The following is a 26,878-nucleotide window of genomic DNA, read 5'->3' as shown; positions in this document are numbered from 1 at the left end:
CTTAGAATGTACTAACACAATTAGCAGCTTGCAAGTTTCACACATAGAGGGAGAGAAACAGTACCAAAAACCAAGAGACCTCTTAATTAGTAATACCCTGGAATTTAAACTATGGGGAATCAAACTCATTTGTGATTTTAATACAGAACTTCTTTAATATGATCCAACAGAGAAGCGGGTGGCTACTGCCATCTGGAAGCTGGCAACTCCAGACAGCTACAGATCGGTCGCTAAGCGGTTTGGAGTGGGAAAGTCGACCGTTGGAATCATGTTGATGCAAGTTTGTAGGGCCATTAATCGCATCCTGCTCAGAAGAACCGTAACACTGGGTAATGTGCATGACATTGTGGCTAGCTTTGCACAAATGGGTTTCCCTAACTGTGGAGGGGCGATAGATGGGACATATATTCCAATTCTGGCACCAGCCCACCTAGCCTCCAAGTATGTTAATCGGAAGGGCTATTTCTCTATGGTTCTCCAGGCGCTTGTGGATCACTGTGGGCGTTTCATTGACATTAATGCAGGCTGGCCCGGAAAGGTGCATGACGCACGCATCTTTCAGAATACTGGCCTGTTCAGGAAGCTGCAAGCTGGGACTTTTTTCCCAGACCAGAAGATTACCATAGGGGAAGTCAACATGCCCATTGTGATCCTTAGAGACTCCGCTTACCCTTGAATGCCGTGGCTCACGAAACCCTACACAGGGAGCCTTGACAGCAGCAAGGAGCAGTTCAACAACAGGCTGAGCCAGTGCAGAATGACTGTGGAGTGTGCTTTTGGCTGTTTAAAGGGCCGCTGGCACTCTCTATATGGGAAGCTGGACCTGGCCGATAACAGCATCCTGCGGTTATATCTGTGTGCTGTACCCTCCATAACATTTGTGAAGGGAAGGGTGAAAGATTCACTCAGGCATGGAACTCGGAGGTTCAACACCTTGAGGCTGAATTTGAACAGCCAGAGACCAGGGCTATTAGAGGGGCCCAGCATGGGGCTACAAGGATTAGGGATGCCTTGAGGGAGTAATTTGAGGCTGAAAGCCACCAATAATATCTGGTGCCCTGCACAGGAGTGAAGTGCAGTGGTTCCAATGTTAGTAGGAATCTGTATTTGCTACGTATGATACACTGACTTGCAGTGCCTGTTGCTTTCCTGGGATAAGGTATCTTTTTACGTTATACAATAATAAAGAAGGTTTTCAAAAAAAAATCCATTTAATGAAAAGAAAATGCATTTATTGAAAAGAAACAACTGCTTGGGAAACACAAAGGGCAAGGGGGTGGGGTGGGGAACGGTACAGTCACAGGTTTGCGTATGTCCTGTTATTCTACTCAGACTCCCTATTTGGAGTGCTGTGCAATGAGTGCTGCACTTCAGGATGGCTATACCGCATGGTGATGGGGGTTGAGTGCAGTGGGTAAGGGTCGTAGTTTTCAGGGCTGGGTGGTGAAGCTATAGGTGTTGGAGGCAGCTGGTGGCGATAAGAACCCTGACGTTGGGGAAAGTGGGTTGCAGGTGACATGGGGGCACAAGGGAAAGAGTTTTGGGACAAGGGCTGCAGTGGGGGGTGGGCACGGTAGTGCTCCACCTACATGGCTACGAGTGCCTTGCTCGAGTCCTCTTCGCGCTCCATGATACTTATCAGCCACCCTGTGCTTCGGTGCCATCGATTCACATTCTGCTCGTGGACCCTCCTTTCACTCTCCCGCCACTCCTGCACTTTTTGATTTTCATTAAGGGAGTGCTGCATGACTTCATGCAGCATGTCCTCTTTGCTTCTACATGGCCTCTTCCTGATCCTTTGCAGCCTCTCGGATGGTGATAACACGGATGGCTGAGATCTCAAGGTTGCATCTGTAAAGGCAAAATGCAACTTAACAGATGCAACATTGTTCACACCAGACAGAGCAATGATTCCACCGTACTTAAGGAGGGCAAGCACAGTCTACACAATAGCATAATTTGTCCATCCCAAAGCGAGTACACATAACTCCCGGGAGCAAAAAAAGGTGAGTAGGCACAAGATCAAGGGGGACTGATTCTTTCATGGCTGTAGTGTCCTCTGGGCCTTGGGGGGAGTCAACAGCTGCAAGGGGCCCCTATACTGAACACTGACCCCACATTTTCCACTGGAGTTCGTCCTGGAAGATATCTCGCTGCTGAGGGTAACCTGGGATGCAAGGGAGGGTCTTCTACTACAATGCGGCTTCCACCTTGGCCCATATGCATCTTGCCTGTGTGCAGCAATGGTCCCCTCACCCCTCACGGCAGAGTGGTGCAGACATGTTAACCTGATTGAGACAAGGACCACAATGGCTCTCCCACGAAACCTGCACAAGTGCATTGCCCAATTTCTGGATGAGACCTTTGAAGAGATCACTGAGGCTGATTACCGCGATGTGACAGAGCAAATCAACGCCCTATTCCGCATCTAGGCATACATGCAGCCATAACCCTCCTCGCCCCAGGAGCCCGCACCAAATAACTTCCTTCCCAAAATAAAAGCAGCTTACCGGGAGCCTCCTCTGGTGTTTGTCCTTCCCCAAGCAGTGGCCACCGCGACTGGCTAACTTCCTCCTGGCTTGAGAACAGCTCCTGGCTGCATGCATTTAGGGATGCCGGGGTGTCTTCCTCCTCCTCAGCACCCTCGCTCCCGCTTTGCTCCTCCTCCTCCTCCTCCCCCCTTGTTGGACTGTGCTCTGAAGTGTCCATGGTGGTACTCAGAGTGGAGGTGGGGTCGCGCCCAAGTATCGCATCCAGCTCTTTGTAGAAACGGCAGGTCGTGGGGGCAGCACTGGAGCGGCTGTTTGCCTCGCGGGCTTTGTGGTAGGCATTCCGCAACTTCTCACTTTAACCCTGCACTGCAGTGCGTCCAGGTCATGGCCCCTTTCCATCATGTCCCTTGATATCTGCCAGAAGGTATCGTAATCTCTATGGCTGGAGTGCAGCTGGGACTGGAAAGCTTCCTTCCCCCAAACACTGATGAGGTCCAGCACCCCGCCATTGCTCCATACTGGGGATTGCCTGGCACGTGGAGGCGTGGTCACCTGGAAAGATTCACTGAGAGCACTCCACGCCTGGCTGAGCAAACAGGAAGGGGATTTTCAAAATTCCCAGAGAATTTAAAGGGCAGGTCTGGCAGTTGGTCACCTGAGGGCAGGGCAGTAGAGCTCGAAGTGCTGACCAGAGTGGCTAGAACAGGCATTGTGGGACACTTCTGGAGGCCAATCACAGCGCACTAACAGACCAGGGCGTCCACACTAGTGCTGTGGCACTCCAGCAGGGGCGCATCAAACGTTATTCAACTCACCGAGGTGGAGTACCAGGAATGCTCTAGCCGTGGAGTCAGAGCGCTTTACGTGCCTTGCCAGTGTGGATGCATCATGAGTTAGAGCGCACTGGGATGCTTTAATGCGCTCTAACTCGCAAGTGTAGCCATGCCCTAAGAATTACTTCCCCAAAGGAAGGTAGGTATGTCTCTTTTTTACTGCTTTGTCTTCAGACAATACATTTGGCTAAGTTCGGTTATTTGGTTTCTTGAACATTTTTAAGAATGAACTGCGAGTGTCGTCAAACAATTAGCTACACCTTTGAATCAATGTACTCAGTGTCACTAAAGTTGGCAGAATCTGGTTCTTAAAAAGAGTAAATGAGGCACAAAAATTTTACCTCTATCATCTATAGAGTTAGAGAGACAGGGCTGGTGGGAATGAGAAGGATTGGAAGCTGAGAGACAAATGACGGGTCTGGGACCCAAGAAAATTTAAAATAAATATGTACCCCAAATGACAGCCTTGATATTCATTGTAGAGTGGCAGCTGCATGGAGTCTGTTACAGCTTCCTGATTCAAAACAACACAGCTCACTGCAAGTTAGACACAGGGTCTGCTTTAGCTTAGGTCAATGGCAGATTGAATAAAGTGCAACCCTGCTTTGCCATACACACTGCCCCTCATATTGCTGGAGTGTCCCATCCCTTCCACTTTTATAGGGGTTGACTGACATAGCCACCTCTACCGGCACAAAGAGGAGACTCTCCTCTGGCCTTAGAGCAAAGTATCCTTAGCTGACCAGAGAATCTGGCCCTATGATTTTTAAAAAGCATATAATTGTATTCTACATATTAGCAGGTTTATAAAATGTATTGTACAACAACAGTACTGACTTTATTTTTTTCCCCATGGCTCTTTTGGAGTCTACCGCTCTGTATATAGCAGTAGGGATATATTACTGACCACTTGACCAGGATAGTGATAATGACTGTGAAATGCTCAGGGAGATTAGAGAGGCTATAAAAATAAAAAACTCAATAATAATGGGGGATTTCAGCTATCCCCATATTGACTGGGTATCAGGATGGGATGCAGAGATAAAGTTTCTTGATACCTTAAATGACTGCTTCTTGGAGCAGCTAGTCCTGAAACCCACAAGAGGAGAGACAATTCTTGATCTAGTCCTAAGTGGAGCACAGGATCAGGTCCCAGAAGTTAATATAGCTAGACCGCCTGGTAATAGGGACCATAATATAATTAAATTTAACATCCCTGTGGCGGAGAAAACAGCACAGCTGCCCAACACTGTAGCATTTAATTTCAGAAAGGAGGACTACACAAAAATGAGGACATTTGTTAAAATAAAATAAAAGGTAAATAAAAGAAAATAAAAGGTACAGTGCCAAAAGCTAAATTCCTGCAGGCTGCATGGAAACTTTTTAAAGACACCATAATAGAGGCTAAACTTAAATGTATACCCCAAATTAAAAAGCATAGTAAGAGAACCAAAAAAATGCCACTGTGGCTAAACAAAGGAAAAGAAGCAGTGAGAGAAAAAGGCATCCTTTAAAAAGTGGAAGTTAAATCCTAGTGAGGAAAATAGAAAGGAGCATAAACTCTCGCAAATGAAGTGTACAAATATAATTAGGAAGGCCAAAAAAGAATTTGAAGAACTGCTAGCCAAAGACTCAAAAAGGAATAGCAATTTTTTTTTAACAAGTATATCAGAAGCAGGAAGCCTGCTCAACAACCAGTGGCACCACTGGACAATCAAGATGCTAATGGAGCACTCAAGGATGATAAGGCCATTGCGGAGAAACTAAATTAATTCTTTGCATTGGTCTTCATGACCGAGGATTGGAGGGAGATTCCCAAAGGTTTTGAAACAAATTGATAAAGAAAACAGTAATAAGTCACCAGGACCAGATAGTATTCACCCAAGAGATCTGAAGGAACTCAAATGTGAAATTGCAAAGCTACTAACTGTAGTTTGTTACCTATCATTTAAATCAGATTCTGTACCAAATGACTGGAGGATAGCTAATGTGACGCCAATTTTTAAAAAGAGGTGATCCCAGCAATTACAGGCCGGTAAGCCTGACTTCAGTACCAGGCAAACTGGCTGAAACTATAGTAAAGAACAAAATTTTCAGACACATAGATGAGCATAAGTTGTTGGGGAAAAGTCAACATGGTTTTTGTAGAAGGAAATCATGCTTCACCAATCTATTAGAATTCTTAGAGGGGGTCAACAAGCATGTGGACCAGGGGGGTCCAGTGGATACAATGTACTTGGATTTTCAGAAAGCCTTTGACAAGGTCCCTTACCAAAGGCTCTTAAGCAAAGTAAGCTATCATGGGATAAGAGGGAAGGTCCTTTGATGGATTGGTAACTGGTTAAAAGATAGGAAACAAAGGGTAGGAATAAATGGTCCGTTTTCAGAATGGAGAGAGGTAAATAGTGGAGTCCCTCAGGAGTCTGTACTGGGACCAGTCCTATTCAACATATTCATAAATGATCTGGAAAAAGGGGTAAACAGTGAGATGCCAAAATCTGCAGATGATACAAAACTACTCAAGATAGTTAAGTCCCAGGCAGACTGCAAAGAGCTACAAAAGGATCTCACAAAACTGGGTAACGGGGCAACAAAATGGCAGATGAAATTCAACGATGATAAATGCAAAGTAATGCACATTGGAAAACATAATCCCAACTCTCTCTTTCTCTATATATAAAAAAAATGATGGGGTCTAAATTAGCTGTTACCACTCCAGAAAGAGATCTTGGAGTCATTGTGGATAGTTCTCTGAAATCATCCACTCAATCTGCAGCGTCAGTCAAAAAAGCTAACAGAATGTTGAGCATCATTAAGAAAGGGATAGATAATAAGACAGAAAATATCATATTGCCTCTATATAAATCCATGGTATTCCCACATCTTGAATACTGCATGTAGATGTGGTCACCCCATTTCAAAAAAGATATATTGGAATTGGGAAAGGTTCAGAAAAGGGCAACAAAAATTATTAAGAGTATGGAACGGCTTCCGTATGAGAAGAGATTAAAAAGACTGGGACTTTTCAGCTTGGAAAAGAGATGACAAAGGGGGGATATGATTGAGGTCTATAAAATCATGACTGGTGCAGAGAGAGTAGATAAGAAAGTGTTAATTACTCCTTCTCGTAACACAAAAACAAGGGGTCACCAAATGAAATTAATGGGCATCGGGTTTAAAACAAAGGAAGTATTTTTTCACACAATGCAGTCAACCTGTTGAACTCCTTGCCAGAGGATGTTGTGAAGGCCAAGACTATAACAGGGTTCAAAAAAGCACGAGGTAAGTTCATGGAAGAAAGGTCCATCAATGCCTATTATACAGGATGGGCAGGGATGGTGTCCCTAGCCTCTGTTTGCCAGAAGCTAGGAATGGGCGATGGGGATGGATCACTTGATGATGACCTGTTCTGTTCATTCCCTCTGGGGCACTTGGCTCTGGCCACTGTTGGAAGACAGGATACTGGGCTAGATGGACCTTTGGTCTGACCCAGTATGGCTGTTCTTATGTTCACCCTCTGCCCTATAGCTAGACATCATCTTGAGCACTCTGTGTGAACAGCAGTGAAAGATTTGCCCACCGTTGGCTGATATGTGTTTTCAATATTCAGCATGTACCCTAAGCATAGTAGTATTCCGGGTGATTATTTCTCAGTAATAAAGCTGCATTATTGCCTGAAAATGCAGAGGGACATAACACAATCACAATAAATCCACAGTACAATTCACCGAAAATGTAAATATATAAATAAAGAAATCCTCAAGGGGTTGAATATTCAAGTAGGAAAGGCACTGTTGATAAATAAAGGAAGGGGTTCTCTGTATTGCATGCATACCTTTTATTTGGTCACTTAGGGCATGTCTACACTGGAATTTTGCTTGTGTTTTAACTAGAGTTACTGTTGTTGACTGCCAGTCAACCTGAGTTAGCTAACCTATTTGTAGGTGCTAGTCTAGATTAGAGGTGGGTGACATTTTTCAACCGAAAATCAATGGGATTTAGGTGCCTCTGAGGATCTGGGAATATGTCTGCACAATTTATTAATTCCATGTGAGATTATGAACCCTGTGTATCTGTGTCGGGGTGAAAATTTCATTTTGAATGTGCAGCCTTTTGTCTTTTCTATTGTCTGTTTGCCTCCATGTTGGGGTAAGATTCCAAAGGCTGGTGGCAAAAGAATAACAATAGGAGGTAGTTGACACTAACTACCCAATTGTTAGAAATCTACTCACTCTAGACAAAAGACTGGTCCCTTCCCAGGAAGTCACCTTAACCACAAAGTCACCTGGCAGGGGATTGTACTCACGCGGGGATGTGGGAAAGGGTGTCACCTGACACAGTGTGCTATAGGTTTTAAAGGGGCAGAAGTTGGTCTTAGTGGGACAATTTTCTCCAGTCCATGAGGGAGAGACCACTCTCTTCATAGTGCATCCTGCACGAGGCAGGGGACAACCTGCCTGCCTAGCTTCCTGGACCCAGGTTGTCCCCCAAAGACTCCATAGGAAAGGGTGAAATAGCAGGTGACGTGTGTAGAGCTTGTTGTTTTGTATGACTAGTACTCTCCTGTGCTTTACATGATTAAGTATAAAAGTGCATAAAGGTATTAAACTCCTGTGCAAAGTGTGTGACTGTGTATTAACTGCTTCACAACTGCTGCATGCCCCTGAGAGAGTTAAACAGTAAACCAGAAGCTTCACACCTTTTGGGTGGAGTTCTGGGAGAGAAACTAGGGTATCTTGGGGGTCAGTGCTGGTCCTGGGGACCTAGAGCAAGTCAGATGAGGAGCCCCATTTCAGAGAAGGGATAGCAGACTGAGAGCCACTGCCCAGGAAATGTACCAGAGAGGCCCAGATCTGCAGACTGCTGAGGCTCCAGAAGCTTAACACATCCTAGGGAACCCAGAACAGCAAAGGTTTGGATTCTCCTTGCCACAGCAGCCCTAGTGGGTGGAGAGGAGGTGGTGCTCGCTAGGCACTGTCACAGATCCTAACTCAGGTGCTTTTATAAATCAGATTGGGCAGCAATCTGTCTCCTTGGGAACCTACATCTGACCTCTTGCTTTAGTTTTCTGAGTGACAGGGCAGAGTCTCCTTGGGCAATTGGGGCAAATTCTGCCCAGGAGCATGCACAAGGGGGGCCAAGCAGGGGCATGGAGCCCTCCAATAATCATCTCCACCACAGCCCATAGCTTCTGCCATAGCTCCTGCCCCAGGAGTCCCTCCCACGAATCTGCTAGGGTGGGAATCAGGTTAAGTGTGGCTGAAGAGATGTGCTTGGGAAAAGCCCTGCAGCTAGCACTCTCGCTGAGCCCCACTAGATGGCACCAGGAGCAGGGAAGCTGGGCTGGTAGCACAGTCTGCGAGATGGGGTGCGGGAAGCAGGGCCCAGGGCATTGGGTAGGGGCCGGTGTTTAAAGTGCCCCCCCCCCTGCAAAAGTAGTCACATTTAAATCCCTGCGCACACCCCTGATTCTGCCTCTTTCTCCAACCTGGCCCAAAGTCATCATACCACAAACTCAACCTTAAGATTAACTAGAAAATCAGATTTTTTTTATTATTAAAAGAAAACAAATGTGGAGTTATATATGGGATTTCAAATGAGGTATTGTCGGGATGAGAGCAAGACTTGAAGGAAAGGAATTCCAATGCACACCTATACTTGATTTTTCTCTTTGATCAAATTTAGATAAGGGAGTTTTGCCTGAGCAAGGATGTGTGTTTGCAATCACAATAGCAAGTTGTCATGATACATGTTTGACCATGTGGTGTTCCTACTCTCAAATTAGAATCAAGTCTTCACCTTCAATCTCTTGGAGAAGCTTTAAAAGAGAAGCTGTAAACCTCTAAAAAGATGACAGACTAAATTGTAAGAGGCTTTCTGGTACATATTTACACTTGAAGCAGAGAAGGAAAAGAGTAATAGGTCAGCTGAATGTATATTAACTCAGCAAGCAAAACGTCCCTGTTCCTTTTTACACCTTTTGTTTTAGAGTGAATTTGGTGGTGGTTGTGAAAGCTGACAGAGTGATACCACTGGAAATTGAAGTGCTTTATTTATCCTTAGAACAGGGACAGCAGCAGCATGAGCTTCCTACACTGCTCAGCTCAGGCGCGACAGTCCTGTCAGCTGTCAGGGGAGGATAGTTCATTTTCTGCAGCCTGGTCAGTCCTTGATGTCTCTGTTGATGCTGCCAAGTGCCAACAAGACTGTCAACAGTAGTGGTCGTTTCATAATGGTTTCTAATCAACTAGAAACTGGACTGAGACCACCAGTACATTCTACAAAGGCCTTTAAAAGACCCATCAAATAGTTTTTGCTAACTTCCAACTAGAGATGCATTTGAACTGGTGACCTAGAGACAGGACCGGATTAAGCTTTTGTGGGCCCGACACCAAACATTTTTGTGGGCCCCCATGGGGAACGGATTATAAAAGACAGGAGATTGACACACAAGTTGTCTGACACAGCACACAGGTTTTATTTAAAAATTTAAGTTGCAGATGGAGGTGGCTGCCACTAGGGTACTAGCAATGGCAGCCCTAGGGCAAAAAGAATACACACAAGTGTACATAAAATAAATTATACAGTAAAAGAAAATATACAAAATAAAACACCGTGGGTAAAAACAGCTAACAAAAGCTAAACCTGGCCAAAACAGTAGCCAAGTGCTGCTCCCACTAAAAGGCAACCTTCACACTATTGCACCATTTCTCATAGGAACTACCAAGATTTGAATTAATTTTTTGTATGAAATTGGGGCAGACATAAAACTGTTTTAAAATAAAAAATATGAAAAACTTTAATACATTTTATTTAGTGCCATTATTCATATTAGTCTTGCTTCAGATAAGTAATTTGCATATTACATAAAAAGTATTAACATGAATAACTTACTCAACAAAACCATTGCATGTAGCTATTGTTCTATTTACAGAGATGAAAAATTTCTTCAGATTTTTCAGCATGCCTTTGCTGCAGCAAATGTTTCAATTAAACGGGAGAAGTCTATAGAGTAAGACTATCAAGTCTTTCTTGAACCACTGTAGCACTTTTTAGACTTTTTAAATGTGAAAAAGACCTTTCTCCATTGCAGTTTGAGACTGGTAGTGTCACTTAAATGCGTAGTGCAGTAAAGACATTTGGAAAGGCTGCTTGCAAATTATGCATGTTCATTATGGTCAGCATTTGCAGTGATATAGGCAGAGCTTGTGATAATGGCTTGGAGGCAAGTTGCTTTACAAGTGAGCATCACTGTACCCATTTTTCAGAGATCTTTTAATTGAGTTCATCTGAATAGAATTCAATTAAACTTCTGAGAGACTCCTTAACAGCAGTACTCAAAAGGTCAAAGCAAAGCTGGGCGGGTCATGTAGTCCACAAGCAAGACAAGAGATGGACAACCCACATCAGTGACTGGATCCCCAGAGACCACAAGTGATTGCTGGGCAGACTGAAAACGCGCTGGGCTGATCCCATGACAAAACTCTTTGGCCAGAAATGGAAAGAACATGCTCACAACAAAATAGAATGGTGTGGTATCCATTTGCATTCATGGAGGGATGGACGAGGACAAGTCGGACAAAGGAGACTGTCAAGGTCACCTGTTAAAAAACAGAAACTGTTGTTTAGTTCTGAACATGCATGAATTCTTCTGTTGAGATGGCTGACAAGTGAGTCAACTATGGCAGAGAATGATTCAACTTTGAACTTCTCTTCACCAGTCAGCATGACAGCAGGGTCTTCACTATCATCCATAGGTGCTAGAACAATTTTTATAGTGGGGGTGCTGATATACAGGGTTTATAGTTTTGTTCAATGGCTATGATGGAAATCACTTCAAACCAGCGGGTGCTGCCACACCCCCAACATTCCTAGTTCCAGCACCTATGCTATCATCAGCCATATGCTTTGGATGATGTTACCACTTTAATTGAAAGTTAGTTGTAGAACTTAAAGGGGTCACAAATTCATGGTATTCCTCAAAAATTTTCCGTTGTGCTGCGACAAACTCAGATAGTCACCCCAGCAGTGCCAAGCTGTGCCTAAGTCCATTGTTTGAGACTGCAGAAGTTGACTTGTTTTGTTTATTCTTGTAAGGATACTACTCCAAACTGTTGTCAAAAATGCAGTCTCCAACTGATCCATGGTTTCAGCTAATGGGTTTGCCTCTGCTTGTGTGTCACTCTTCTGCAGAGTGTCCACACCAAGAGCCTGAGGCACAGATCTGTAGCTTTTGTGGTTGCATGATAAACTGCAAAGTGCATCCGCTCAAGCTGACCACCTTGTGTCACTGAGGCACTTGGGGAAAAGTTTTCTCTTACTGGCCTCAGATGTCTCCTCATTCAGAGAATCTCACTAGAGGCTCCAGCGATAAGTTGATCCTCAGAAAAAACACAATGTTTTTGGACAAATCAAAAAAATTTAATTACATCAGTGCATGACTCTGCAGCAAGAACACCACATAGATCAAGTGAGTGGGTCATGCATGGGATGTACACTGCTTTCTTGTTGACCGCAGTTACCCGAGCTTGCACAGCAGAATAAGTGTCAGACATGTTACTAGCATTGTTGTATGTGTGACCTCTGCAGTCCTTTAGATTGATATTTAGTGCATCACTTAGGGTTTCATGGATGAAATTAAACAGATGAAGACCTGTATGCGGATGTAATTGGAAAAATTCCAGAACTGTTCCACAGGTGTACAGTTATTCAGCACATCGCATACAGTAAATGTCAGCTGATCAGTATGGCTAATATCTGGCATGGAATCAATGCTGGCAGGCCAGCAAAGGGTCGTACTCTGCTAAGAACTCTAAGCAGCCAAGGAAGTTGCTACTATTAAGACAGCCAAAGATTTTATTAGTCCCTCTCAGTGGCAGACCTTGTTTTGTCAGAAATGTTATTGCTGATATGACTTGCTTCAACACTGTCCAGTAATTTCTTTCTTCAATATATGCACCTGCTATATGTTTATCAAGGGTTTGAGTCTTTGATAAACACATTGTATAAGTTTCAGAGTAAAAGCCGTGTTAGTCTGTATTCACAAAAAGAAAAGGAGTACTTGTGGCACCTTAGAGACTAACCAATTTATTTGAGCATGAGCTTTCGTGAGCTACAGCTCACTTCATCGGATGCATACCGTGGAAACTGCAGCAGACATTATATACACACAGAGATCATGAAACAATACCTCCTCCCACCCCACTGTCCTGCTGGTAATAGCTTATCTAAAGTGATCATCAAGTTGGGCCATTTCCAGCACAAATCCAGGTTTTCTCACCCTCCACCCCCCCACACACAAACTCACTCTCCTGCTGGTAATAGCCCATCCAAAGTGACAACTCTCTTCACAATGTGTATGATAATCAAGGTGGGCCATTTCCTGCACAAATCCAGGTTCTCTCACCCCGCTCCAAAAACCACACACACAAACTCACTCTCCTGCTGGTAATAGCTTATCCAAAGTGACCACTCTCCCTACAATGTGCATGATAATCAAGGTGGGCCATTTCCAGCACAAATCCAGGTTTTCTCACCCCCCCACCCCCATACACACACAAACTCACTCTCCTGCTGGTAATAGCTCATCCAAAGTGACCACTCTCCCTACAATGTGCATGATAATCAAGGTAGGCCATTTCCAGCACAAATCCAGGTTTTCTCACCCCCCCACCCCCATACACACACAAACTCACTCTCCTGCTGGTAATAGCTCATCCAAAGTGACCACTCTCCCTACAATGTGCATGGTAAACAAGGTGAGCCATTTCCAGCACAAATCCAGGCTCTCTCACCCCCCCCCGCCTTTTCCCGGGGACACACACACAAACTCACTCTCCTGCTGGCAATAGCTCATCCAAACTGACCACTCTCCAAGTTTAAATCCAAGTTTAACCAGAACGTCTGGGAGCGGGGGTAGGAAAAAACAAGGGGAAATAGGCTACCTTGCATCATGACTTAGCCACTCCCAGTCTCTATTTAAGCCTAAATTAATAGTATCCAATTTGCAAATGAATTCCAATTCAGCAGTTTCTCACTGGAGTCTGGATTTGAAGTTTTTTTGTTTTAAGATAGCGACCTTCATGTCTGTGATTGTGTGACCAGAGAGATTGAAGTGTTCTCCGACTGGTTTATGAATGTTATAATTCTTGACATCTGATTTGTGTCCATTTATTCTTTTACGTAGAGACTGTCCAGTTTGACCAATGTAAATGGCAGAGGGGCATTGCTGGCACATGATGGCATATATCACATTGGTGGATGTGCAGGTGAACGAGCCTCTGATAGTGTGGCTGATGTTATTAGGCCCTGTGATGGTGTCCCCTGAATAGATATGTGGGCACAGTTGGCAACGGGCTTTGTTGCAAGGATAAGTTCCTGGGTTAGTGGTTCTGTTGTGTGGTATGTGGTTGTTGGTGAGTATTTGCTTCAGGTTGGGGGGCTGTCTGTAGGCAAGGACTGGCCTGTCTCCCAAGATTTGTGAGAGTGTTGGGTCATCCTTCAGGATAGGTTGTAGATCCTTGATAATGCGTTGGAGGGGTTTTAGTTGGGGGCTGAAGGTGACGGCTAGTGGTGTTCTGTTATTTTCTTTGTTAGGCCTGTCCTGTAGTAGGTGACTTCTGGGAACTCTTCTGGCTCTATCAATCTGTTTCTTCACTTCCGCAGGTGGGTATTGTAGTTGTAAGAAAGCTTGACAGAGATCTTGTAGGTGTTTGTCTCTGTCTGAGGGGTTGGAGCAAATGCGGTTGTATCGCAGAGCTTGGCTGTAGATGATGGATCGTGTGGTGTGGTCAGGGTGAAAGCTGGAGGCATGCAGGTAGGAATAGCGGTCAGTAGGTTTCCGGTATAGGGTGGTGTTTATGTGACCATTGTTTATTAGCACTGTAGTGTCCAGGAAGTGGATCTCTTGTGTGGACTGGACCAGGCTGAGGTTGATGGTGGGATGGAAATTGTTGAAATCATGGTGGAATTCCTCAAGGGCTTCTTTTCCATGGGTCCAGATGATGAAGATGTCATCAATATAGCGCAAGTAGAGTAGGGGCGTTAGGGGACGAGAGCTGAGGAAGCGTTGTTCTAAGTCAGCCATAAAAATGTTGGCATACTGTGGGGCCATGCAGGTACCCATAGCAGTGCCGCTGATCTGAAGGTATACATTGTCCCCAAATGTAAAATAGTTATGGGTAAGGACAAAGTCACAAGGTTAGCCGTAACATTATCGGGGATAGTGTTCTTGACGGCTTGTAGTCCATCTTTGTGTGGAATGTTGGTGTAGAGGGCTTCTACATCCATAGTGGCAAGGATGGTGTTATCAGGAAGATCACCGATGGATTGTAGTTTCCTGAGGAAGTCAGTGGTGTCTCGAAGGTAGCTGGGAGTGCTGGTAGCGTAGGGCCTGAGGAGGGAGTCTACATAGCCAGACAATCCTGCTGTCAGAGTGCCAATACCTGAGATGATGGGGCGCCCAGGATTTCCAGGTTTATGGATCTTGGGTAGTAGATAGAATATCCCAGGTCGGGGTTCCAGGGGTGTGTCTGTGCGGATTTGATTTTGTGCTTTTTCAGGGAGTTTCTTGAGCAAATGCTGTAGTTTCTTTTGGTAACTCTCAGTGGGATCAGAGGGTAATGGCTTGTACAAAGTGGTGCTGGAGAGCTGCCGAGCAGCCTTTTGTTCATATTCCGACCTATTCATGATGACAACAGCACCTCCTTTGTCAGCCTTTTTGATTATGATGTCAGAGTTGTTTCTGAGGCTGTGGATGGCATTGCGTTCCACATGGCTGAGGTTATGGGGCAAGTGATGCTGCTTTTCCACAATTTCAGCCCGTGCACGTCAGCGGAAGCACTCTATGTAGAAGTATTGTATAAGGGGCGAGAGCTTGTCGGTGCTCAGTAGAACTTTCATGGTCACCAAGTCTGCCAATGTGATCCCATGAACCAAATCCTCTCTTGGCTAGTGCAGATGTGCTGTTCAGAGAAAACAATTTGCACACAAAACAGAAGACATAGCCAGTCAATGGCGAGTATATGAGCCAAGGTCTTTCAATAGTTTCAACATTCGGGGACACTTGTTTGAAGGCTATATCCCAGAATTTCCTAAAATCAAAAACATTTAAATATTAATGCATACTCTCCAACATTTGAGATGAAAAAAGGCACACTAGTGGGACATTAAGAGAGTAAGCTGCTCATAGTATAGTAGTGAGCAACCTAGAACGTACATTTTTACATTTAGATACAACAAAAATCTGTTTATTTCAATTGTCTCACAAAATTAATGGTTAAGTCAACCCCTGCTGGAAAAACTTGATCTCATAAAATGACTCAATATATATATAAAAAAGCATAAAAAGTTATAATTACCTTGTTCTATCCTTATGTGATCTTGATGACATTGAATATTTTCCATCACAATTTCGGAAGAAATTGGGGCCCATGTCTATGCAGTACTGTTGAGTGAAAACATCAACAGTCCACAGGGCAGCATCAGAGGAAGGTAATCGTGATGGTGTATTTTGCAGCAGCAGGTTATTGCTGTGTTCTTTATTTGGCAAAAGGATTCAATTAGAAGAAACAGCATGTTCTTCAGAGTCATGATCAATGTAGGTGGCACCTGCTGCCATACTAGTATAATCAATTACATGCTCATCATCGTTACAAGTACTGCTAGTATTATTAATATAATCACTGAGAGTCTCTGTACTGTTATTAATGAAGTAACTGCTTAAGCAATGCAGTTTTGCATTCTGATCTTCTGATTCTGCTTTACACTTCCATTTGTGAGTGCCACTTAAATGTTTTTTCATAATTATTTTATTTATCACTTGGACTTGTTCATTCATTCTATGTTTATAGTTTCCTGCTCTGCACCTCATCCGTGCCTGCAGTAGACTGCAGTACGTGCATACGCACATTACACCATTGACAGTGTGACTAAATGCGCCTTACTGTAAATGATTGCAGTGCAGAAATAAAATGTAAACTACAATACCATAACAATATGATTATGTGCACGTAAAATATGCATACACTTTTCAAATAGTTTGTTTTTAAAAATGTAGCACCAAATTCTTAATATATACACACATTCTATATTGAAGGCTATCACGATTCATGATGTGTACCCTTAAATATACATGTAGTTGCTATGGGCCCCTTCCGAGTGTGGGCCCAGTGCAACGGCACCATTGGCACCATAGTAAACCCAGTACTGCCTAGAGGTTAAAGTCTCTGTAGCTCTTTAATGATCCTTTGAGCTTTCCAGTCACCAAAATCACATTTCTTAAAGCAACTGAGGGGAGAGACAGAGTGAGAGAACATACATTAGGGATGGGTAAATTTTTCTTAGTAATTCTGTGAATTTGAAATTTAGAAAATAACAAGGATTTTTTTGGTAGGGACCTTTACCACTTTAAATACTATAGTGCTGTAGAAATAATAGAGTAACAAAAGTCTTTGAACATAAAGGACTAGCTAGAAAGGAAGAAATTTATCCAGATACAGACCCCTATACAAGCCCTATCTACAATTAAGTAAGTAAGGACAGATTGCCTTTTACTCGGTGGGCATGGACCTAGTGTACTTTTGTAGTATAGGGAAGGCAGGATTCTAGATAGAGCCATTTAGGTATTATGCCCTCACTATGTGAAACACAGGTGCATAGAAGATTCCCACTTATTGGTATGGAGAGTGTGTTTAAAGTAGAGTCGGGGAGTGGACCAGAGTATCCATCACTACATAGATCCTCTGGTCTTTTCCTCCCGCCGAGAGAAGGGGTGCAGTAGAGCTACAGGGGCTATTTACAACAGCCTGTCAGCAGAAGTAGCCTCCAAAGAGTGGATCTACTGCTGCTCCACACCCCTGAGCAGAGATTTCAGCTCCTGCAGCACTCCGCGGTACCCAGCCAAGGTAATTCGGCTACATACTGTGATCAGAACTTGCCCTTTAAGATGGGTTTGAAGTAGGAGCTAAGTAGTACATTGGTCCTTGTGTAGCCCCTGGAGTGGATGTCAGGGTACTGAATTTCAAGGTTGTTCTTAAAAGATTCATTTCTGAGTGTAACGTGCTCCCCAAACAAGCAGTTAACAGGTTGGGATACTCCAGATTAGTGGATAGACACAACCATCCTATTGACAGGTATAGAAACAGCTTCTGGTGTCTTTTAGTTAAGTGTTCCAGAATGATCAGCATCGGAATAGCAATCCCAAATACAAAGGAAAAATAGGGCAGAGGATGAATATTTTATCACTCCACACTTACTGTACAAATCATATTATGTTATTATCCCCTGCTGTGCAGAAAAAAAAAAGACAGAAAATGAGGCTAGATTGCTGAACGACGATAATCTGTCAAGCTGTTTGATACATGGATGAAAATATAAAAAACTAAGTTTTTAAGTGTGTTTAGGGATAGGAAGAGAGATTACTACCATACAATGAGAAAAAATCAGAGGTGAATTTAAGTGAGTCTATGGAATCTAAAAGAGTCCAAGATGATGTCAATTATACCTTATTTTGGTGCTCTCAATATGGAAGTAACATCAGCAAAAGTGTATCCATAAGGCAAAAGTATCAATTGTGTCAGCCTTGAGAAGGAATGACAAGCAAGCCACTACCTTATAAATCTCCACTCAGATCTCACAGAGCCTTGCAAGGAGCCGTTTGCTTAGTAAACTAAGCCCTGATTATGTGTGGACAGGGAATTCCTTCCGCCAGATGGGTTTCCGAGATACATTTTCTAATCTACCTTGTGAATATTTTTTAGTTTAAAACAAGTTTCCTTCTGAAATAAAATATATATCTGAATATGTCTTCTTATATTCCCTCCTAGTGTGAAGCTAGCACTTTAAAAAGAACTTTTTAGCACTTTTAAGAGACTAGCACTTTAAAAATATTCAAATATCAAATGATAAAAGACAGAAGGAGCCCCAAAGAGGTGCATCTGATAATAGAAGCTGGCAGAGTTATAACTTGGCAAATGTTACTGTCTCTATGAGCACAGATGACCCTATTTGCTACAATCATGGGCCCAGAAATATGGTTAGCATATTAGCCTTATCAATGATGGCCAGGAAGTACATTTTAAACGTAACAGCTGGGTCCCAACAGTTTGATCTGTTCCAATCTTGTGACTAGAAATAACACTTACAACAAAATCTCATAACCTTGTAAAGAAATGTCTTGATAAATAGTTGAGAGATTCAGACTGAGATTTTCAAAGCCACACAGGTTCCCATTAATTTCTAATAGGAATTTAACATGCAAATTCCTGATGTAGTTTTGAAAATTTCAGCCTCAATAGTCAAAACTGTAGACAGGCATAATACCGTTACAATTCTGGCTAGCACTGACTATATGCTAAATGTGAATAACAAGAAAATATTATGAGTTCATATAATCAATAAAGGGTTAGACATCAATATTCAAACACAATGACTAAAATCCAGCATTCGGATACTCATATTGATACTTTGGTATGTGAAATGGTAATTTATGTGCTTGAGTATGCAGAGGTAGGGTCTGGGTATCTAAGGCCCCCCATATTTGAAAATTAGATGAGGAATCAAATTGGAAAATGCCCTTATTTCCAACTATGTAGTGGAAATAAATAAAACTAGCTTCTTTGGATTTAATAGGACACAGCCTCCAAAGCTCACAGTCAGAGTCTTTTAGGCAAAATAGCATGGCTGATAATAGGACTGTCAGCTGAATATTTTTGAAATAAGTGCTGTAAACAGATCTCTGTTCAATGACAGACTGACATTTTTAAAATGGCAAAAAAAATTTCAGAACATTTTATTTTACACACAGTCAGTTTCAAAGAATAACATTCTCATAACAACCAATTCCCAATTACCTCTAGAAATACAGTACTCCCTAGTTGAAATATGCATTGGTCAAATTAATGCTCATTAATACTTGGCTTTCAATGGGAGGCTGGGGTTCCCTGAGATCCTATCATTTTGGTGTCATTTACCCACACCACCACCACTACCTTCAAATACCTCCATCATACTTAGAATAAAAGAATTGTAGGACTGGAAGGAACCTCGAGAGGTCATCTAGTCCAGTCCCCTGTACCCAAGGCAGGACTAAGTATTATCTAGACTATCCCTGACAAGTGTCTGTCTAACCTGCTCTTAAAAATCTCCAAAGATGGAGATTCCAACTTCTAACACTTGTTGGCCTGAGAAGCAAGAGACTGAGCTCGCTGTTGGAGATATTTTAAAAACTAAACACTAAGTGTACCTTCAGTGTCAATCATCATTCAGTGTCGATCATCATTCGGGAGATAACAAACAGCCTGCTACTATAAAATGCAGCCAAAATGAAAGTACCACTGCACACATATGGAACATTCTAAATCTAGTCTAACATACAGTTAGGTGAAGAATGCATGCAGTCGTTTGCACTATATGTAAAGCAGAGATAGGTAAATTATTACGGATACAGGCTTTTGTACAGCTGACATGTGTATGCATTATGATAGTCATTTCTATAAATGAATGACGGACATAATTGGTTTTACATACTATTCCCCTCCCCCCCTCCAACTATTGTAGTTTAATATTAAAGGCTAACCTTAAGCCTGCCCTCTGTACATTTGTGCTGGATGTGAGAAACGCTGGAGGGACCCACATCTCTTCAGTGCATCCACGTAGGTGGTTGCTAGCACTGAGGGAGTAGAGGGAAGAACCCAAATATCACTGAGCTCAGCTTTCCAGTTCCCAGAGGGGCGTGTGTCTGGGAAGAGGGGGAACGTGGCCACAGCCCCAACTTTCCTTACACGCCAACCCTCCGTTCCATCCCTGAGAACTGCTCCTCCTCTAGGCACAGCTCCTGCTCAAAGAATCACAACAGACCTTGGAATATTTGCCCAATGTAATATACTGTATTGTAAGCACAAAGACTTTTACTCTGATTAATCTCCTAGTAACAGCAATCCCAAAACCCTTTACTGGGTATACCTATGGACCTTAACTTCAAATTTAATTGTGGCCTATCACCATGTATGTCCTACTGTGGTTTATTTGTTCAGAATTTGGAGATTCCAAAAGATGGCTTTATTTCAGTGAGGTCTTCGGTTCTAAATTAAATAAAGCCATTGACTGGCTTTCATGTCACCAGTTGAATGCTTGTATTTTTACCAGTCACAACAAACTATGTCAAGCTAAGGATGGGATATTTTTAATGAGGATTTTTAATAAGAAAGGAATATTCAAATACTAAGGAACCAAGCTAGATATTGAGCTCTTTACAACTGCATACATAAATATGGATTTATTTCATAGTTTAATAAATAAGCACTGCCAGAACACACACACTTTTCTAATGCAAACAACATCCACATAAATCCTGATTTTGCGAAAGAACACATTACCTTTCTGCTACGGATGGTCTTGGGGAGTAAAATTCTTCTCCTGCAAGGTACCCAGCTGCAGTTCCACCTCCAAAATAACTTTTCCTCAAGAAGGGTGCAATTTGGTTGTTTACCAACAATGCTCCTAAACCAGTAGGGAATCCAAAGATTTTATAGAATGAAATGGGGATAAAGTCTGGTTGGTGAACTGTTAAGTCTAATGGAGAGGTACTGACATATGAAGCCGCATCCAGTAGAACAAACCACTTTCCTGGTGTTGTGATGGGGCAGAGCTTTCCTGATTTTATCTCCTGTATCCATGAAAGAGGATATTTGGTACCTGAAAAGTTGCTCTGAGCTGGATAACAGAAAACATGAGGTGTCATGCAGTTCTGTTCTTTAGCTGGTACTCTGTTTTTCTCAGATAATAAAATGTCCTTGGGTTTCACTGGAACAGATAACACATTCATCGCAGCAGTTATCCCCCTCATACCCACCACAGATGTGTGACTGTCAGTTAGGTAACAAAATCGACTGCTGGGGTGCCCCGAGCCTTCAGGTATCCAAGGGAATGTTTCTGCTACCAACTTAAGTGCAGCTGTACTTCCAGATGTGAAAATGATAGTGTAATCTTCTGCAGTTGTATTGAAGTGTTGTAATATTCTGCAAAGAAAAGAAAAAAAACAGATACCAAAGAAGTTATTTTCTTGTATTTCATATCTGTTGCGCATTGTACCAAACAGTAACATTTGGTTTTTTCTTGCTATGAATTATTTTACCCCAGGACCTAAATAAAATCTAAGTCAACAGGCCTGGCCAAGTACTGTTCACAGTTAGCAGAATGGAGTTGCACAAGTATGACTGAAGTTACTCTATTCACATTTTGCAAAAAAAGGCGCAACAGAGTTATACTGATGTCACTGTGAGCAGTGTATGTCTCAATCCTACAAAATATATACCTAACTCTGCTTGCATTGAAGACAATGGCAACATTTCCCTTTACTTAAATCGCAGTCTATGGTTGGGTGGGGTGAACTCTACATGAATTTTGCTTGAGTTCTGGTTTTGATCACAAACTTTTAATGAAAATCAAAACTGGGTGAAATTAACACGATGCAGCTGCAAGCACAATGTCTATTCACCATTTAAGCCTCACTTAATCCCAGTTTTGATGTTTTATGCATCACTTAAATCACAAAAATGCCTTCTCCTGGCCCTCCATGCAGGGTTGAATTTCACCCAATATACAGTGATGGAACACTCTATTAGGGTCTTGTATTTTTATTAAAATGAGATAAGCATGTTCTGATTTCCCCTAGTAGTTGTTGAAAAGCCAGAAGAGGCAATGTTTATTACCAACTGATAATGATAATATTTTTTTAGTTCAAGTATTGAACCAGTTTCTTTTGGATCTGAGAAATCTTAATTCAGATCCTAGCAAGAACAGACTTATTCCATCTTCTGTACTTTTTAGTGTTAGAAATATCATTGGAGAGAAGTAGACTGCTCTCAGAAATCAACAGGTGCAGACTTAAGTACTTTGGTCACTGTGGGCATAGAGATAGAAATAAGCTTATCATGCCAGGAAAAGTGGTGGGTCACTATGGTAGGGGATGACCAGCGTGGAGATGGATGGAAGAGGTGTGCAGTAGATCCCTATGAGGTCAGCTGTTGAGAGTGTGAAGTTAACGATGGATTGAGAAGGCTTCTGAAAATTCTGCTATGATGTCACCAAAAGTAAATGAACTTACTTTTTAATGATGATGTTTGAACTTTAATAGCTAGATGGAGACCCACCACCCACTCTGTCCAATTCATAACTCTCAAGCTATTTTAGATTGTAAATTCTTTGGGGGCAGATTAAGTGTCTTTCTGGATAAAGTAAATTCTAACCTCTCTTATCCATTGTACACCCCAATGAAAGTCAATGGGATTGTATGGGGAAGTACGTTAGCACAGAAAGTTGCCCTCTGTTTGTAAAATACTTATACAATAATAATACCACCACCAAAGATAAGAAGGGGGAAGCTGGAATACGCAGATGTACATGGATAAGGCTGTTCTCGGTGCTGCCTCATGAGAGACCCTACATCAGAAGCAACCTTGTGACTTCCCGTGATCTCGACTGAGAAAACTGAACATGTTTCAGAAGTGACACTTGGTCTCTTAGGAGGGAGACTAGCAGCTGCAACTCTTACGCAGTTTCCTTGCTAGCCACAGGGGTCTTTACTTACGATGCGCATTTATAAACTTCCATTAACATCTATGAGAGTTACACACAGTTATTTAAGAGAGAATATACCTGGCATGTGAACCAGAACAAATCACAACTCTGACAGAGAAAATCAGAGCATAGGTGCTGCTGACTCCAGTGAGGGAGTTATTAGAACTGGCCCTATTGCACGGCATTGCTGTGAGTGTTGTAATGTATTAGTCCAGTCTGGTCCGCGGGCTGCCAGCTTTACTCCAAGCACTGGGCTCTACAGCTCTAGCCCTTGATGGGTCCCCATAAACTTTTTAAGTAACAGAAAATTCCTTTACTAAGGCAGCCAGAAACTAAAAAGTGCAATTCTCTAGGCACCATTACTTTAGATCAACACAAGGCTCCCTAACCCATGAGTGGGCAGGAATCCTTTACAGTTTAGGGCCTGCCTCAAAACGCAAAAGCTGGGCCTGGCATGCAACTCTCATAGGCCTTGGACAAACAAATAACCAGTATGAGTGATGGCTGAGAACTGACCACAGAGTTAAAAAATCATGCTGAAATTATTCCAACTCCACCTTCATGACCACCAGGAAATTTTAATTGTGCTGGAAATAAGGTGACCAGACAACAAGTGTGAAAAATCGGGACAGGGGGTGGGGGATAATAAGAGCCTATAAAAAAAAAGACCCCAAAATTGGGACTGTCCCTGTAAAATTGGGACAAGTGGTCACCCTAGCTGGAAAGAAAATAGACTGCAGCAGATTTATCCACACACGTGTGTTCTACTAAGTATTTTCTTGACTGTACCTTTCAGCTGGCTTCTTCAGAATATTAGCTTTTTGAAATGTGATGTAACCAAGGCTCAATTGAGGTCTTCAATGAGTAAAGAAAAACTCTTAGGATTTGCAGTAATATCAGTAGAACCTGAATTTAACCTTTAAATACAACTGTTTGATTAATCTGAAAGAAATTAGATAGGTATTTCTGAAACAGATCAGCTGAGTTTGAGTTTCTGCAAATGTTTATAGTCTGAGAGTGTATTTATTTTTTAGGATAATTTATAGAGCAACCAGATAACCACACTCAATTTCCAGCATATTTGTCTTGGAGGGGAAAAGCCTATAGCAAGAAATGCAAATTAGCGTGGTGGATAGGACACTAGATTGGACTCAGGTCACCTGGGTTCTAATCCCAGCTCTACTACTGATTTGTTGTGTGACCTAGGGGAAGGCACCTCTCTGTTTCCTGTCCCATTCTGTGTCTATTGGGATGTATTTTCACTGTGTGTTTGTATAATACCTAGTACAAAGGAGCCCTGATCTTAGTTGGAGCCTCTAGGACCTGCCATTATTTTAGTAAGAGGGGATGTTTAGGTGTGCAGTGAGAGAAGCGTTCACAGGATGAGAGTGTGGGCAGGAAAGAGAGTGCAGATTTCTCCTTCTCACATTTTCTGTGCTTCTGTACTCTCTTCCTTTTCCCAGACATTTTCTCTAGTCCTTTCTTCCCCTTTTCTACTGTAGGTCTTGGCCTCATATCCTCACCACCCACCCGCCCATTCATTCTATCACATCCATAGTCCCTGGTCTCCACCCTTTGTACTCTCCTACCTCCAATACTCTGTCCCAATCTGGAGCTCACATGCAGTGCAGAAGAAGTGAACAGAACCCTGGCTGGGACAGTAGCCCTCTACATATGGCAGTAGAAGGGTAGTTGAACTGCCTGTCTTGACATTAATCTGACTCAATTAACCTGATTCTCTTCTCATTCATTCAGATTAATGCAGAGAGATGTGAGGATGGGGGACTAGAATTGTCAGAAATCAGGGCCTGCGGCTGAGCCTGGATCAGCTGACTAACTGCAACTATAACACCTCATTGACCAGAGCACCTGATTGGCTAAGTGACATTGCCAGGTCCACTCTTAAGCCCACCAATGGCTGTTGCTAGCAACTGCTCAGTGCTTAAGACTGCAGCTGTGATAATTTCTATGTGATCATTCCCAGCCTTAGCTCTGACCATTAGGCATGGCTGCCCATGCCCCAGTCCCTGACAAGTCCGTTAGCTTTTTTTTTTCCTTGGGGAAAGGGTGGAACAGGAATAAGTAATTTTTTGGTGGGTGGGTGAATCAGTAGGATTATCTGTGGCAAAAAAATAAATTAAAAAAAATTGCTAAGATCACTTCTGCAGCCATGATGTAGTGCCTGTAACATTAAATTATAGCTAGCACTCTCCCTGTGTGTGTGTGTGTATATATATATATATATAAATAAGAGAGAGACCCTAACTATAATCACAGCGGGAGATTATAGTTAGGGTCTCTTTTTTTTTAATTGAGTTTTGAAAGCATTTACAAAAAGCAAGACTGTGCGATTACAAGCCAATCTCTATAACACAGTGAGCTCTTTATCTGTTGATGCCTCTCAGCATTGTAGCGAAATATATAACCACTCTCAAAGGATACATTTTGAGCCCACAGTTTTATTCCAGAGACCAGGTAACATGAACAAACCACTCAGATTTAGCATCTTTTCATAAGAGCAAAACAGCCGTAAAGAAAATTTTATACTGAAAGAGCTTATCAGATCTGTCTCAGCTGAGCCCTCATCCATCTTTTAAACATTCAATGCTCTTCTTCCCAGCCAGCCTTTCTGTGCTGCAAAGCTGAGATGGAAGAGAGGCAGACCTAGACAGAGGGACAAATTTAACCCCAGAATATACAGGTGCAACTCCCACTGGGAATTGTACTCACTTACCCCATTACTAAATTTGGCCCAAGACTTAAAATGACAAAAGCTGAGATACAGGAATGGGCGGATTAGAGTTTAATAAAACCATGCTGTTGCCTAACAACGCATAGCAGAGCAGGTGAATACTCTTGTAATAAGACACATGAATGAATATTTTCCATCATTTAAAGGGAACTTGAGCATACACACAGCTTTGCAAATCTACAGCGGAAAATATATTTTGGTTTCTGGTTAAAAAATAAGGATATGTAATTCAACTATGTAGACTTGAAAGAGTCATATATGCTGAATAACTGACCTTGAAGAGAAATCAATATTTTAACTCCACTTACTTTTATACGTTAAATTTAGGAGCTGCGAATAATTCTTAGAATAAAATCTGTGGAACATTTTTGCTGTATTTGATTCTAAGTATTTCAATTTAGCCGCTGCAGGTGACAGTTTCAAACAAATGAATCAAGATTTAGGGTAAAAATTAAGTGCCTACATGACTTAGAAGCCTAATGGGCCAGATTTTCAAAGATATTTAGGCACCTAAAATGCAAATAAGTGCCTCATGGAATTTTCAAAAGCACCTAAGCAAGTTAGGGGCCTAGGTCCAATTGGCTTCAATGGGAGTTAGGCGCCTAATGGGACTGACAAAAGTGTCTAAGCAGGTTAGGTGCCTATCTTTAAGTGCCTGAATACCTTGAAAATTTGACCCTAATTGACTTTTGAAAAAAGGGAGTTAAGACCAGATTTTTAAAGTTATATAGGTGTGATTCCACTCATTGTTGCAGTGCCCAATTGACTTAGGAGCCTAAGCCTCATTTTCAAAAGTAACAGGCATTTAGGCACCTAATCTTTAAAATTAATGGGAGTTGGGCACCTAAATTACTTTTGAGATTAAGACAGTCTCCTAAATCAGTTAAACATCGCAACACTGAGTGGAGGAACACACGAATAACTTGAAAAAAATCTAGGCCTTAGTCTGATATTTTGGCTGAAGCATTTTTGACATCATAAAAGTAAAAAATCAAAACAAAAAACCACCTTTAAAGTAATTTTATCCTCCCAAATTACTCCTGTTTGAGAATTTATAGTCTACACTAGAAAACAGTGCTGATGAAAAAAGTTGACCTCGGAGCACCTCAGAATAAGGTTTATAAAAGAAATACCATCAACCCCTGAACCATAGCAGCACTGCCATAACTAAATCAGAGTATTTAACGGTAGTAGCATTCATACTTCTGAATGAACACTGCAAT

General features: G+C 42.3%; 1 protein-coding gene across 1 annotated transcript in view; it reads right to left on the bottom strand.

The window, feature by feature from the left end:
- MOCOS (molybdenum cofactor sulfurase) overlaps window positions 1–26,878 on the bottom strand; it is a 403,212-nt gene that overhangs the window by 222,413 nt on the left and 153,921 nt on the right. Inside the window, exon 4 of the mRNA XM_073332641.1 lies at window positions 20,701–21,342. Within this exon, the coding sequence (XP_073188742.1) occupies window positions 20,701–21,342 (642 nt within the window). The remainder of the gene's footprint in view (window positions 1–20,700; window positions 21,343–26,878) is intronic.

The sequence above is a fragment of the Lepidochelys kempii genome, chromosome 2 (genome assembly GCF_965140265.1).
Source record: "Lepidochelys kempii isolate rLepKem1 chromosome 2, rLepKem1.hap2, whole genome shotgun sequence".
NCBI lineage: Eukaryota > Metazoa > Chordata > Testudines > Cheloniidae > Lepidochelys > Lepidochelys kempii.
The sequence above is the reverse complement of the archived record's forward strand: the minus strand, read 5'-3'. Positions and strand labels throughout refer to the sequence as shown.